At 36.0% G+C, this 17294-nt stretch overlaps 1 protein-coding gene across 1 annotated transcript in view; it reads left to right on the plus strand.

Annotated features, from left to right (window-relative positions):
- Positions 1-2979: 2979 nt before the first annotated feature.
- Positions 2980-17294, plus strand: part of KLHL4 (kelch like family member 4) — a 167942-nt gene continuing 153627 nt past the window's right edge. Inside the window, exon 1 of the mRNA XM_005594074.5 lies at positions 2980-3493. Coding sequence (XP_005594131.1) covers positions 3072-3493 — 422 coding nt within the window. The 5' untranslated portion in view covers positions 2980-3071. The remainder of the gene's footprint in view (positions 3494-17294) is intronic.

Genomic DNA, 17294 nt, shown 5'->3' on the forward strand with positions numbered 1-17294 from the left:
TGGCACAATCTAATCAGCTGCCAGCAAATATAAAGCAGGCAGAAAAACGTGAAAAGGCGAAAAGGTGAGATTGGCCTAGACTTACAGCCTACATCTTTTTCCCATGCTGGATGCTTCCTGGCCTCAAACATCGGACTCCAAGTTCTTCAGTTTTGAGACACAGACTGGCTGTCTTTGCTCCTCAAGCTTGCAGACAGCGCATTCTTGGACCTTGTGATCATGTAAGTTCATACTTAATTAACTTCTATATTTATATATTTGGAATATATATATTCCATTATATGTATAACTAATATATACAATAATATACAATATAATATATATTATTATATATTATATTGTATATTATTATGTACAATTGATTATACATATAGTATATATATATATCCTATTAGTTCTGTTACTCTAGGGAACCCTGACTAATACAAGAATTTCACTTAGAATTTGTTATGCATTAAATCTGCATAGATCAAATATGACCAGGTGCAAAGTAGATAGTAAGGCAAAGGGAAGGAAATTATTAATAAGACATGGTTCCTTTCCTTACAGACGTTTTCCTCATTTCTGTTTGAATATGCTTAAATCTTTCTTTTGTAAACAGAAATGTAAAAGGAGTCTTCATGTTTCATAAAAATACTATTCTTTTTGTTTTTTTCTAGGAGACCTAAAACTTTCTTAGTCATTCTATGATTCCTTAAGATCCAGGAAAATGACCATATTCAGCATACAGTGAAAAAGCACATTCTTGGTAAATTCTTACAGAACATTGTGCTATCAAAGTTTAGATTCTGACAGATATTAGTTCATCTTCATCTTATGGTAAGAGGTACGCAGGCAAATTCCCAATTATATCTAAATCATAACAAGCTCAAAGAACATGTTAGAAAAATAAGGTTATAGACTCCTGATATATGAAAAGATATTATTTACAGTTACTTAGATGGATAATTTAGTACTTCATCTTGCTCCTACCACATGTTGTTTACATTTCTGTTACAACATTTTATTTATTCTGCCTGATATTTACAGTTTGTTTCCTCTACATGTACACACACGTGCACACGCATGCGCGCGTGCGCGCGCACACACACACACACACACACACACACACACACACACAGATTTATTATAAGGAATTGGATGACATGATTATGGAGCCTGACAAGTCCCAAGATCCACAGTTGGCAAGCTGGAGACTGAGGAGAGCCAATGGTATATTTCCAGCCCAAATGCTGGCAGACTTGAAATCCAGGAAGAAGCCATGTTTTGGTTAAAGTCTAAAGACAGGCAGAAATCCCATGTTCCAGATAGAAGGCAGTGAGGCAAGAGTAATTCTCTCTTATTGAGGGAAAGGTTAGCCTTCTGTTCTATGTAGGCCTTCAACTGATTGGATGAGCCTCACCCAATTAGAGAGGAGACTATGCTCTACTCAGTCTAACAATTTAAAAGTTAAACTCATCCAAAAAAAAAAAAAATACCCTCATGGAAACACCCGGACTAGCCAAATATCTGGGCATCCCATAGCTCAGTCAGGTTGATGCATAAATTAACCATCACACCTACAGAAACAAGAGGGGAAAGGGAGAGGTATAATTGAATTCAAAGAAAACCACGGATAAAATGCCTATCAAAACTTAGAGAGACTCATTTTATTCTCTCTTCAGTTGTTTTTAAATCCATCGCATCTGAGTGCTTTTGAAAACATAGAAATCTGTCTAGACTCTGTATAATATATATGAAGAAATTGAGATGCAAAAAAGTAAAGTGACTTGTCCAAGGTCACACAGCTCATTAACCATAAAGCTAAACTAAAAGCAAAATCTTACAACTTCAGTGTTCTTTCTAGGCATACGCTAGCATAATTTCCCCTTTATCGCCTGTATGTGTGACATGAGAACTGGATAAAGTAACAAACTGAATTTCAAAATGTCAGTGCTAAATGCATTCTTGATACATGACTGTCTTTTGTAAACATGTACATCTGTGCAAAGTAGTGATTATGCTTCAGATCTCAAAGTGCTTTGGGCACAGTTATTCCTGAGCAGTATGATGATTTGGAGTTCATTCAAAACACACTCTGTTCATCCTCTCATAAGGGTTTTTGAACAAAGAAAACAAACCTTTAACACTGCCTGTGAAAGTAAAGGGCATGATAAGAAGGTGTGTATCCAGGCATGGAGCCAGAATGAACTATTCATTTTCAAGCTGCGGTCACTGAGAGAAGACATATCTTTTAACGTAACTAGCTTGGAAAAGCACTGCTTTCTTCCTCCATATGTGGACTAAAAATATCATTTCTCCATTCCCAAATGGTGTGTTTCTGTGTGAGTGATCATGGGTAACCAATGCTATCTTATGTTTCTAAAATTCGTCAAGTTTTCAGGTAAATATTCATATAGAGACTTTCACATGTTCAGATTAGTTTTGTAAAAAACTAATTACAAACCCGCATGAGGGTACTGACGCTTTCCCTTAATGAACCATTTTCAAAGTTTCCATAAAAGGAATCTCAAAATAGATTATAATGAATTCCTCTGTCGCACATTATCATGGAACAAAGTGGTACATTTTTAGAAGTGGGCTACTGAGAAATGAATCTAACAGGGGAGGCGTGAGTAGAAGGCATCTAGAAGAAAGTAAGTTTAAACACTTCTCTTTGGCTCACTTGCCTGGGTTTCTACTGCAGCTACTGTACTTCGATACTGAAGAAGCAGGACTAGATATCTGCAAGTCCGAGCAGGAGGACTACAAGCCTGCAAATCTAACAGCTGGAGAGTGTTGTGGTGGCTGCTTTCCTGTGGTAAGCTGATTTACTTGCTTAAGGTCTGACCTCATCATCCTGTCAGCATGGGTTCCCACCTACACGGTTAGCTGCAGCCCTCTGCTTCTGCTAGAAGGCTACAAGTATTCACAGTGTATCATAGGCAGTGGGGGAGGGGAGAGAAAGCAAGAAAGACTGCTCTCGGCACTTGTGCTTTTGTTAGTTCTACAGAAGAGGCAGAAAAACAAGAGATAACAAAGGCTCCGTTTCCTTTCTGTGAGAGAAGGCTTTTGTCTTTCCTCCTGCTACAATGTCAGTGTCTGGCAAGAAAGAGTTTGATGTGAAACAGATCCTAAGGCTACGCTGGAGGTGGTTTAGTCATCCTTTTCAAGGTTCCACCAACACTGGAAGCTGTCTTCAGCAGGAAGGATATGAGCACAGAGGGACCCCGGTTCAGGGCAGGTTGAAGAGCCACTCTCGGGACAGAAACGGACTGAAGAAAAGCAACAGTCCTGTCCACCACAATATACTGGCACCAGTGCCAGGACCGGCCCCTGCCCATCAGAGAGCCGTTCAGAATTTGCAGCAACATAATCTGATAGTACATTTTCAAGCAAATGAAGATACTCCTAAGGCAGTTCCAGAGAAGAATTTATTCCAAGAAGCTTGTGGGAAACGCGCACAAGATTTGGAGATGATGGCTGATGACAATATAGAAGATTCTACAGCAAGGTAAGAGTTTTTGGTCACATAACTGAAAGCCGTAACTTCAGTTAACTTAACCTCTACAATTCATGTTTAGGGTTTAAATAGAAAGTGTTATAATAATCTCTGAGTTTGTGTTCAGCCAATCAGGGTCTCTCAGAAACCGTTTCCTCTAAGTTTATAAAAGAAAACAGCAATAACGAATACGTCTTGATAATTACTGGAAATTTGGGGTGTGGGTTATGAGTTTACTTCTATTTTCATTAAGAATTCTGTTTCAATTCTAAGAAGTGTTTATTGTAATTACGAATGTTCTATAAATACACTCCGTGGCTCAGATGTTTAAATGCAATTCTTTGTACAAGTGTTATGAATCACAGAAACTCTTTCTGACATTGAGTTAGGCCAACTTTGACAAAATAAAAGCTGTGACTGATCAGCACATCCTTATCTGTTTCCTTAGTACATAGTTGCTATATTGAGTCTTAAAAGTGTGTTATCTTTATGTGACGATATGGAATATCTGGCGTTGGGAGACTCATTTCAAGTTTTATTACTTTCATAGCTAGTTTTCGCAAGCATGAAAATATTCTGCATAAAGCAGGTAATAAGATGCTACTTACAGCAATGTGATCTTAAAGCGGGAAATGGAGCATTTCAGCTTTTACATAAAATGAAAATTGAATAAACAGTGACTATATAGTGTAGTTTGGGTATAGTTCCGAAAACATTTGATTTTGTCTTTACTTTTATGCCCACCGGTATTGTTTGAGTGCAGGAAAATTACGTTCTGTTCTCTAATACTGTCAATTATAACTTAACCTAGTGTATCCTCATCTCTTTGTTTTTTGCTTTTTCACTATCAGACATTTTTATAGTCCCAACTTGTTTTAGACACAGTTGATAATATTGGCAATGTAATTAATTTTTAGTAATGCCATAGAAAAAGAAGTGTTTTTATGCATTTTAGATCATATAGTAGTTCAACATGCTAATTTATTTGGAAACCTGTATATTTGGCATACTATGTTTCTACATAAAAATAGAGAAGAAGGACTGGCAGATTCACTTCTTTATATAAGTTTTCCAAAATAACAACCTCACAGTTTCTTGCTTTCATAAATTCAAAGCAGAATATCAAAAGAAGCGGCAGCCTAACAACATTACAGCAAAATGATGCCTTTATTGGAACTCAGTCTTGTTGAAATATAAACATGCAGAAGAAACTTTGTGAAATGACATTAATAATAATGTTAGATGGTCTGCCATATAAACTTCTCAGGAAATAAGGCACGTATGTGTGAAATTTTCCTAAGTATTTTGTGCTTGTCCGTGGAAATGCTATGTAACTGTAGGGATTGCAGGTTGCATTTGGTACAGCAAATAAGACTCTCAGAGTAATATAGAGTCCATAATTTTAAATTCAGCAGGCTTTCAAATTTGTTCTCCTCACCAAGAACAATTTTTTAAAACTGCTAAATTTGGAGATTAATAAATGAATTTAACTCTGTGGTAGAGAAATTTAAATTACCAACTGTGACCTTGGAACAAAATTATTTGAGAATACATGAATTAATTTTCTAGTATGAGAATATTTACAATAAAATACATGTTAGAAAAAGTGTTAGATAAAATGTCAAATTTAAAGCGTCATCAAGTGACAGTTTTAAAAAGGGCATTTATCCTTTGATTTCATTCCTTACATTTTTTATTTTCTAAAGAGATGCCTTGTTAATTATTCTATGGTTTCACTGGAGAGCTAACATTTTCTTAACATACATACAGGAAATGGTTTTAGAGGTGTGCCAAGGATATCTTAGGCAGGAGGGGGCTAAATTGAGGATCTTATTAATTGAAATACAATGGTTTATTACCTTCTCCTTACCCATTCTAAATCTTCCTGTCTTGATGCAACATCATTTGAGAAGGAGCTTCCTGGTACCTTGCTTGTCCAGTGCCTCTCTTCTTCAGCAATGTTGGGGGGCAGGAAGAAAAGATCCTAACAAGTTGGCAGCAGGCTGACATCCGCTCAATATAACTCCAGTGGTTTTTTAAAAAAGAAAACAGTAGTGAGTGTGCAGAATTATCATACTCGTACAAGATGAGCTATGACGCTCAGAGCAAAGTAAGGCTCTTTAAGCCACCCTGATTTCTACAAATATTATAGGGAATAAATAGAGAATGGACTAAATTGCAAACATGCAATACAACAGAATAAATCACAGTTCGTCCTGGAAAGGATCTTAAAGCCAACATTCTTAAAGTTATGTTAACATGTTGGTTTGGAAAATTAAAATCCAAATATATTCATATGCAATTGAATGATAAGTACATAGAGCATTTAGGAACAGCTCTGTATTGTGATTCCACACTGTCAGTATTCATATACCAGTATGCTGGTCATCAGAGACCTGTGCTCAATTATCATTTTACTTTTGTCCTAGTTATCCACTAACTCTGCATCTTTGATTCCCCATAACTACCTTGCTCAAGTGTCTTTTCCTTATTTCAACCATAGCATTCCAACAAAAAGAGCACATATTTTAACACTGTATTATGATTATGCTTCCTGTGTGACAGAATATTTAATTATGAAATCATATATATAGGTATTTGCAATTGCTCATAAGCATTATTGCATAAGTATACAGACATGTCACAGTGTTAACATGAAAAATCATGCTTACTGCATTTGCTGAAAGAGAGATGTCTGATTTCCTCTTGTGTTCGAAGACATTGCATAAAATGCAAATGAACCATTATGGGCCAAGAACATGCCCCAGTACAAAATTGGACATTTACAGAGCTGTTTAATTCTAAGGAATTGTCAGGAATTGGGACCATGCCCTTATTTTACCTGTTGGGGTTTCAGGCTTTTGCACAACCTACCAACTGTACTGATACGTGACTTTAAATATTTTTGTCATCTGTGCACTGCCAGTAAAGACTCCATTCTTTCTTTACTAGAGCCCTTTCCAAGTTTCAAGTGAGGTTTGCCTAGAAAAAATGAGCAGATGTTATTGTATATGTTGCTGTCCAAGAGAAAGTAGGATTGGATGAATAAGACTTAGAATTTATTAATAATTTATTCCACAAAGATTGAGCATTCGTTGTGCTCCAGGCACTCTTCTAGATGTTAGGGATAAAACAGGATCAAAACAGAGAATCTGTTTTCATTGAATCATTGAATACACATTCTAATGGGAAGAGAGAGGCAATAAAAATAAACCAAATTATAATATTTAGGTGATTATATATAATATGACAAAAATTAATTAGAAAGAATAGAGTGAAGTAGAGGGCACTCCTTCAGATAGAGAAGGCTTTTTGGATGAGGTAGTATTTGAGTAGATATTTAAATGAAGTGAGAAAAGACAGAATGTCTGACTCAAGAATTTGAAGCAAATGAGAGGTTACTTCTCCTGTGCCAAGGGAGTACTTAACCACCATATATGGTTTTCTATATAAATCAATGCCACATGTCCCCACAGAGTCCATTGATTAATGTTCAAAATATTCCTCAACCGGTGAACTAAAAATTGTGTCCCGCCCTGTTATTCATTATAGTGATTTTAGGATCACATGCATGGTCCATGGCCCCAGAGGTGACTTTCCAGCCATCCTGTAACCATGTTGCTCTTTTGCCCTCTGGGGATATGGCTATTCAGGCAGCGTGGCACGTGCCTCGTACAGAGACCTCTCCCCTTTATGAAAATAGACACATGACAGTGTATTTGCCTTTTTTAACAAAACGATTCAGGTAGGGTCAAATGTATTGTGGGTCTTCATCCTTACCACAAACCCATCTGTTTTGATATCTGCTAGGGAAATATTCATGCATAAGAGAAATTCTAAGTCTAAAACAGTGAAACTTGTTGTAAAATTATTTCCGATAAAGCAGAAAATGAGATATGTGGGTATCTGCAGGGAGTGCTTTCCAGGGAGAAATCAATTTCACGGGGCCTGAGATGGGAGTGTGGTTGATAGTGCATCTGGAGAAGCGTGCTCAACAGAGAGAGTGGTAGGAAATGACTTTGGAAAGGTAACAGTAACAAAGCAATACTAATACAACATTAAAAATAAGAAGTACCTTTTGTTGACGCTCACTGTGCGCCAAGCGTGGAGTACTTTACGTTTATTTTCTCCGGCCCCCAAGGGAAGACTTTGAATGTGAAACTGTTGCTGACATCTACAATTGGTATTTCTCCAGGTATTATATCTGTTAATGTTGTTGTGGCCTATCTTCTTACAAGGTGAAAATAGTGTAATTTTCTGAAGTTCAGAATTAGACCTGCTTCACTTAACTTTACACTGCATTATTCGGTAGAGACTTGTATGTCAAATGAAAGAATGAGAAATGAACTACAATTATATTGTTATTTACAGAAAGGTTAAGGTTAAATCTTTTCGCCTATGGTTTAAAACACACCACACAAAATTACATAAGTTATTCAATTGCCTTACTACATTTAGAACATTACGACAAAAAATTTAAATTTATTGCAAAGATTCCTAACATATTTAGAGATGAAACCTTTGCTGGTTGATTTCAAATCCTTGCTACTCATCGCCTCAATCCTGAGGGTGAGGTACCGTGGTCCTCATGTCTCGTTCCTGACAGTATGGTATCACATATGTAATTAAGTTAACATTCATTAAAATATATTTAATATTTGAAAATTTGGGGACTGCCATTTAAGGAACTTGGTGATACTTTGGAGACGTATGCTTTTAGGATTAAACATAGTTGTTATTTCTGGTATGTGAAAGACATCATTTAATTTTTGCATTTGGAAACAGAAATAAAGGCTTCAAAATGCATTGTACTATATAGCAAGTGGTGTCAAGAGCAGCATATTAATTAGTGATGTCAAGAGCAGCATATTAATTATATTGACGTGTTGCAAATTGCACAAATGTTCAGTCACTTTGTACTTTAAAGACTTTTCTGGGCCGGGCGCGGTGGCTCACGCCTGTAATCCCAGCACTTTGGGAGGCCGAGGCGGGCGGATCACAAGGTCAGGAGATCGAGACCACGGTGAAACCCCGTCTCTACTAAAAATACAAAAAATTAGCCGGGCGCGGTTGTGGGCGCCTGTAGTCCCAGCTACTCGGGAGGCTGAGGCAGGAGAATGGCGTGAACCCGGGAGGCGGAGCTTGCAGTGAGCCGAGATCGCGCCACTGCACTCCAGCCTGGGCGACAGAGCGAGACTCCGTCTCAAAAAAAAAAAAAAAAAAAAAAAAGACTTTTCTGGAAACTTGTATGTCTTCTTTCTGACTCTGGTCCCTAATGCTGATCCTGTTGATGCCTTAAGACATTATAAGTCATATGACTTTATTAGTGAAAATAATTGCAGGGTTTTATACATATATGTACACATATATGTATAGGTATGTATTCATACCAGTGTGAAATTATTTTATTTAAAGGAGAAGGAAAAACTGAAATCAAGGAGGAGCACTGGGGAACACTGGATCCTCAGTTAAAAAAATCGAGTCAAAATCAACATTCTGAAAGATGAACCTGAAACATCTTGTAGTGCCAGAAAATAAGTATTCAAAAAAATGATGCAGGTGTGTCAAAGGGACACAGGAATTAATGAAAAAAGCTCCCAATAGCCAAAACTGGAATAATTTAAATAGCAAAATGAAGTACTATTGGATTGCAAATCATAAGATAAGATAAACACCCATGAGTCCATACTGATATAAATAAATGATTGAGTAAATGAGAAGGCCGGCCATGGTGGCTCATGCCTGTAATGCCAGCAGTTTGGGATGCCCAGGCGGGTGGATCACTTGAGGTCAGGAGTTCGAGACCAGCCTAGCCAATATAGTGAAACCCCGTCTGTACTGAAAACACAAAAATTAGCTGGGCGTGGTGGCAGGCACCTGTAATCCCAGCTACTCGGGAGGCTGAGGCAGGAGAATTGCTTGAATGCGGGAGGCAGAGGTTGCAGTGAGCCTGGGTGACAGAGTGAGACTCCATCTCAAAAAAATATATATATAAATATAAATACATAAATAAAAGAATAAAGACAATTTTTTTTGTGCAGAAGAATTTCAAATAATTTATGCCAGCACTCTGCCCTCAAAGAGGTCGAGCAGAATACTGAGCCTTAAGTGTAAGCTGCACATAATGACTTCTTTCCAAAGGGTGAGTACGGTATGAAAGAAGGACAGGAAAGTGGAAATTTACATGGTTGGTGGAGAAGCCTGACAAATATGAACTTAGCCAGATATGCAAGTTTAACATCAAAAGTGGTCAAAATTGCTAAAATTTTAGACATTCTCACCAAAAAATAAAAATAAATTGGTGAGGTGACAGATATGATAATTAGGTTATTGAATATTTTTAATGTATACATAGATCAAAACATTGTATTGTACCCCATAAATAAGCACAATTATTAACTGTCAGTTAAACATTTTAAACATTAAAATATTGTTCGATCATGTTGACAGTGTGTACACTTAGTGTGATGTAATGACAATAATATTTTGCCTTTGTTATCTTCCTCCTCCATCCCCATCATTCCAATCTAATCATGAGAAAAACATCAGAGAAATTTACATAGGGGGACATTCTACAAAATACCTGGTCTATACTCTTGAAACTGTCAGTATTATCAAAAAAGAAAATCTGAGAACCTGTCAAAGTCAAGAAGAGCCAAAGGAGACATGAAATATAAATGTGATGTGTAACAGAAAAGGGACCTTTGGTGGAAACTGAGGAAATTGAATAAAAATGGACGTTAGTTAATAATAATGTATGAATATTGGTTACTTAATTGTAACATATTTACCATACCAGCAAAATTTTAATAGTAAAATAAATTGAGTGCAGTATATGTGGGGACTCTATTCGACGATTAAACTATCACAGGTTTTCTTTCTAAAAAGTGCAATATTTTAGCAAGGGTTGTCTGAGTGAATCGATTTCCTAAGTCAGCAATATAAGACCATCCAATTGGGAAAACTGGGTATTGGTTGTCATTTGTTTTGCTTGTGTTCGTTGGCAACTAGTTAATGTAATACTGAGCCAAAATCAATGGACTGTTACCGCCTCTAATGCATAAGTCCTACACATTAGAGACAAGATAATATCCTAAAGGCAATCCTATGGAAGTTAGCTAAAGTTCTGATAACATCTAGTGACTACATGCAGTATCAAATCTGATTAACATGATATTAATTGTGGCTGTCATTCAGTGTAAATCAAATTTAAGGATGTAGCAACTAATAAAATCACAGTTGGGTATAACAGAAAAACTTATTTTTTAATTACTGAGGATTCCACAGACACTAATGAAGTGGTATATATGTATTCGTATTTTCAAATAAAAATATGGCCTGCTACTTTAAAATAATATTTACGTTGCCATGGTTTATCTCTCAAAAGGAAAACAATGACAGATACAAGACAGTCTTTATTATATAAAAATTTTTATCATCTTCCTATGCTAAAAGAAAAATGTAGTCATTGAGTATATCTTACTTATGGTGTTTCTATTCCATTTAGATAATCATTTCACCACGAAGAATGGAAAATTTTCAGCTATGGTGTTTGTTTGAGAAATAAGATTTTACAAGTAGACTAAAAACTATCTAAGAAAAGGTGACTAGAAGTGAGAAAACCTAAATCAAATAGTTTCCAGTTTTAGGATTAAATGAGCACCATTGAAACTTTGAACGTTAACCATTACATAAAGGTTTACTCTGGTAACTTATAAATTATGTATTAAATTTAATTAAATTTAATTAATAAATTTAATATATTTTAATAATTTAATATATACTTAATAAAATATAATTAAATTATAAAGTATGTATTTGCTAAATCACTACATATATATTATACTAATACTATCATTTGTACTGAACGAGACCACATATCAATTGTCATATTTATTGAAACGATCAGCAGTGAATTCATAGTCCTTTGTAACTTCCGGTTAACTTTTCTTAGCCTATCACTATTAGTCACAATGAATCATCCCTTGCATGCTTTCAAATATTACTGTACAAAATGTGTGTCTTGCCCTCCTCCCCACATTGTCTATTGCTCTTTCTTCATCAGTAGCCATACTAAATACCTTGCAATTTTCTTGGCACTTCTATGACATAAGCAATTGGTTCTTCATCAAGCCCTGGGTAGCTCACTAGAGGGAAGCTATCTATTACATTTCTTGTCTACCCTTTTCCTGTAAAACTAGACTGCTATCAGCACAGTGAGACGTAGGTGTCCTTTTCCGGTTAATGTTGATTACAGTACCTGTAACAAAACTGAAAACAATGCATGAGTAACAACCAACTGTCGCATAAAATCGTAAGCGACACAGCTACTTAATTGAGTCTGAAGTATGTTGCAACATGCCAAAATTCAGTTGTTTAAGATGTTTCCACCATTCAAGAATTATTTATTGAGCCCTCATTTATGTGCATTATGGTTTCCTACTCACACAAATGAGTACAAAGGTAAATATTCTGTGCTAATTTTCACTAGAGGCTTATGGCATAGTTGGAGAGATAAAGTGTATTCAGTTGAAAGGTTTCATGACTGTGAAAAAGAAGTGCATTGTAAGAATACTTTAAATTGCTTAGTCATTGAGCTCCATAGGCATTCAAAGAAAAGAACATCTTTCCGGCCAGAACAATCTTGGAATGCTTCATGGAGGTGACGTAACTTGAGATTAAGCTTGATGAATGGACACATTTTAACGCAGCTATGGGAAAGAATTAATTATAGGAAGAAGCAAAAACCTTTCTATTGCCTTTCTAGGGAGAAACGTGATGAAGCAGAGAAGTTTAATATATACTCCAATGGAAGATTTCAGTTTTGTCAAAATGAAAAACATATTGGAGAAGAGTACAAAATGAGGAGACTGAAGAAGAAAGTCAGAGCTATATTATGGAGGCTCTTAAAAGACAAGATAGGGACTCTGAACATTTTCTTAGAAGTCAGAGCTTATTAATCCTCAAGAAATCTCTAAAATATATTGTGTGTGTGAATATTTTGAGGGAGAGGTTCCATTCACTTTCCTCAAGTTCTCAAAAAGTTCCATTTTACAAGAAAATTTAAGAAGTACTGTTGTAGACAATGAGGAATCAGTGAAAACTATCAAACTATGAAATGAAATAATGAAAACAATGGAAAATGTATCGTTTAAATTCCTGAGCAACAGATGAAAATAATCTGCAATTTTTAGTGAATGAGATTTTTGCAAGGAAGTTTTCCCAGCCAGTTAGAAACACCTCACTTCTATATTTACACTAATTGTCATCTTGACATGTATTACCTAATCTACTATCAAAGATTCCAAGCTTTTGAGAACATTCTTAAAAATATACTTCTGCAACCCTGTATCCTAAGCTGTTGCATCATAGCACCATCTTGAAACTGGACTCACTATTACAGTGTGTCCTGCATTGGAGGCCAATAGCCACTTATACTTGTTGTCCCTGAGGCCTCATCATCATTCTATCACATTCACATGGGTGCCTGCAACACCACAACCCTAGCTGCCAAGAGCCTGGGCCTGATGTTAAAACGAAGACCTAGACATCCAAAGCCACGTGACCCTTTCCTCCCTAGGAAACAGTTGGACCTGCACAGCAGAGAATCTTCTGAACAACATGCCAGCTTCCCACACCCGCACATATATGTGTGTGCCCATGCCCAGCCTCATGGCCAGTTTAATGGCTGTTCCGACCCCCTGGAGAGCTTTCCACCCACACACATCCAGCATGACAACCAGCCTGGTGTTTACTTCCCAGCAAAACGGTGACAATGCCATCCCAGATCTCCAAGCCTAGACCACTGATACACGTGCCATATAAAAGTAGCATTCTAGGATTCATCCGTAGGAAAGAAAGACTTTCTCTGGGAAAGCTACTCACAAAATTGGGAAAAAAAACAATTGTTCTACTAGATGCACAGATACCAACCTAAGCACACAAGAAACATGAAAAAGCAAGGAAACATAACACATACAAAGAAACATAATAAGTTTCCAGTAGCAGATTACTGGAGAATGAAATTCTGTAGCATCACAACCTTGGCTGCCAGGAGCCTATGCCTGACGGTAAAACTAAGACCTGGGCATCCAAAGCCTAGAAAGAGTAGGGAATGTAGAAAGAATATTTACAAAATACCTGAAAAAGAATTTAAAATAATGATTATAAGGAAACTCAACATGATACCAAAAAAAATCAAACAAACAATTCAGAAAAATTAGAGAAACAATTTGTGAAACTTAATAATAGACTAGATTAAGCAGAAGAATTTCTGAACTCAAAGGCAAGCTTTTGAAATAACTCAGAGGAAAAAAAATAATAAAAGAGAATGAATAAAGCCTACAGGACTTATGAGACACCATTAAATAAAGAAACTCACAGTTTAAGAGTGTTCTAGGCTGGGCGCCATGGCTCACACCTGTAATCCCAGCACTTTGGGAGACTGAGGCAGGGGGATCACGAGGTCAAGAGATTGAGACCATCCTGGCCAACATGGTGAAACCCCGTCTCTACTAATAGTACAAAAATTAGCTCGCTGTGGTGGTGCATGCCTGTAGTTCCAGCAACTCAGGAGGCTGAGGCAGGGGAGTCGTTTGAATCCAGGAGGCAGAGGTTGCAGTGAGCCAAGATTGCGCCACTGCACTCCAGCCTGGTGACAGAGCGAGACTCCAAAAAAAAAAAAAAGGAGTGTTCCAGGGAGAAGCGATGGAGAAAGTCACAGAAAACCTGTTTAACGAGGTAGCTAAACACTTTCCAAGTATGACATCTTATCACGATCATCCAGATTCAGGAAGCTCAAATGTTTCCAATTATGTTCAACCCAAATATATCGCTTCTGAGTCAGACTATAAACAATCTGTCAAAAATCAAAGACAGAGAGAGAATTCTAAAAGCTACAAAAGGTAAGAACCAAATCACATTTAAGGGAATACTCATTGGACTTTCAGCAGATTCTCAGTAGAAACTTTTCACGTCGGGAGAAAATGCAATTATATAATCAAAGTGATAAAAGGAAAAAAAACCAAACACTGTCTTCCACTAATCTCATATTCAGCAAAGCTATCCTTTTCAAATGAAGAAACAGTAAACACCTTCCTAAACAAACAAAAGCCAAGGGAATTTATGACTATTAGACTGGCCTTACATGAAATTCTTAAGAGAGTACTGCAACTAAAAATGAAAAGATGATAATTACTATAACAAAAACAGGAAATTATGAAACTCACCAGTAAATGTTAATTCATAATCCAACTCAAAATACTCCAGGGCTATAATGGTACTATGTGCATCATTCAATGTTCTAGTGTAAAGGTTTAAAGTCAAAATGGTGAAAAAGAAGAGTTACAATTAGTGACTAAGTAATACAGAAAAGTTTTAGTATGCTCAAATTGAGTACAATTAATATAATGATTAATATTATACCTTAACTGGAAGAGAAAAGTATTCCTTTTGACAAAAACCTAGTCATGAGAACAATCAGAAACTACTTTTCTGTAGTTCCCTAGGAGAGTATAGCGTCTTTAATCTTGATCTTTTACCATTACATTCTCTATATGTGAGCCCTACAGTATAGACTGCATATGCTTCAGAAAGAAAATGTTTGTTTCCCAGAACAGTCATGATACTGCATTATTGTGTTTTCCAAAAAATGGCTGGACATAGCAGATAATCTCAGAGAAGATTTGGAGACATAAAACCATACTTTTTAATATCCTTTTTTTGAAAAAGACTATGCCAAATGTAAAAAGTAAAATGTACCTTGATAAGACAATAAAGAAATTCATTTTCTTTGAGGATGTAATATCCAATTATAAAACATTTAGGTCAATATAATTTAAATGCCTTAATCCAGAGGCACTTCATGTTCCATGTTAATTGGGCAACTAGGATACTATATTACAAATTTCAGCAAGTACTATAAGCAAATAATTATAGTAGCCAGCACAGTGTGATGAAAATTCATCTCCTTAAAACAAACACGTAGCTTAGATCATAAAACCTACTCAGTTTTCTCATTGTTAGTAATGAGCTTGCTTATTTTCACTCCCAATATTTCTAAGTAAAAACCTTCTATGAGGGAAAGGAATTCAAGAGTTTCCTGTAGAGCCACAATGAATGATTTAACAAAAATCAGGGTATAGTCCAAGGATAAAGAACATTGAAACCAGATTATTAAGTAAAGGGAGTTTCAATTAGGAGTGATGGTCAGTTTATCTAGTCAAGACCAGAAAGCCGGAAATAGGAATCTCTGATAAAGGTGACACAAAAAAGAATGGAAAACCAAGGTTAGAAACTCAGCAGGAATAAAAGAAAGCATGTCTGTTAAATGTATAAAGTTATAAAGGTTATAACAGAGTAGAATGATGGGGACAGCTCATTTTCAGAGACCCTAGTAAATGTAGCTACTCCTGGGACAATTCTCTTTCCTGACATTGCTAAATAAGATCTTGGACTTCACTATGCCCAATAATTATGTAGGGAGCTCATTAAAAATGTAATTATTCACTATCCATTACCAAAGAATTTGACTTATTGGTTTGGGGGTAGAACATAGGAATTTGAATGTTTAACAAACTTCTCAGGTAATATTGACTCAGGAACCAAACTTAAAAAACAAACAAACAAACAAACAAAAAACACTTTATTAACTCCTGACAGCCCAGTTTATCAGGATTCTTACAGAAACCCAACACTTGATATACTGATAATGGTAAACGTGAAAGAAATAAATCTAAGACTTGAATCTGTGACTTACAAGTTCCCACATGTTGACCAGGTGGATACTTAAAACAATAGAGTCAACAGCATTAATTTAACCTTCCACCCCTCCTACATGTTATGTGCAAGGATGGCAAAGAAATAGAAATGGAGGTCCTTCCCTGAAGGATTTCATAATAAAGTTGGAATGAAAAAATACAACCACTCATAAAAGCTTTAAGAGTAATTACAAAACAGCAACTTGGCATGAATCACCTGGTGTTTAACAGTATAGAAGCTATTCAGGATAACTAAGATGGAAGTAGGGTTAATGATTCAAGACCTCTTGAAATGCAAACGTAGAAAGTTTAATGCCAGAATAGAAGGTGGAAAATGGGATGAAAAATTAAGCCCTTCTTTACAAATTATGAATCTGATTAAGAGATTTAATATGTTAAATAATCACCGTTCAGAAGCACTTGTCTGATCTTAATAAAGTGGAGAAGAAAGTTTGGTAGCAATTTGTATACTTCTTGCACCTGATCAAGATTTCCTTTTATTTCTACATTAAGTATTGTAGATACACTTGAACTTGCTATAAATGATTAGAACAAGTACATATGCTATAATTTCACAACTAGTGCATATCTGAGGATGAAGAAAATATTTGCTCTGAATTTTTTTCATCCTTTCTACTTCCATTGAATTGACCTTATAATAATTGCATATTTACAGATATATTAGCATTTTAGTAGTAGAAGGGACTTATAAAGAATGACCACACCTAATTAGTGGCAAAACTGGGACTATAAGCCAAATTTCCTAATGCCTGGCTTCTCACAGCAGCATATTTTACTCCTTCCTCCTGATAAAATTATGAACGTTCAATCATCATGATAGCTGAAGATATTAGAAAGTGCTTAGATTAGACTGATCACAAAATTATTTGGAGTTAAATATGTGAAATAATTGTGACACTTTAAATCCTATAACTACCGTATCAAATTAGGACATTTTACAAACCTTAGTATCCTAAAAATAGTTAAATCATCTTGTTCCACTCTTTGCAGAAAATATCTAAAATATTCCGCCAACTCAGGAGCAACTATTATAC

This window comes from Macaca fascicularis, chromosome X (assembly GCF_037993035.2).
Source record: "Macaca fascicularis isolate 582-1 chromosome X, T2T-MFA8v1.1".
Taxonomy (NCBI): domain Eukaryota; kingdom Metazoa; phylum Chordata; class Mammalia; order Primates; family Cercopithecidae; genus Macaca; species Macaca fascicularis.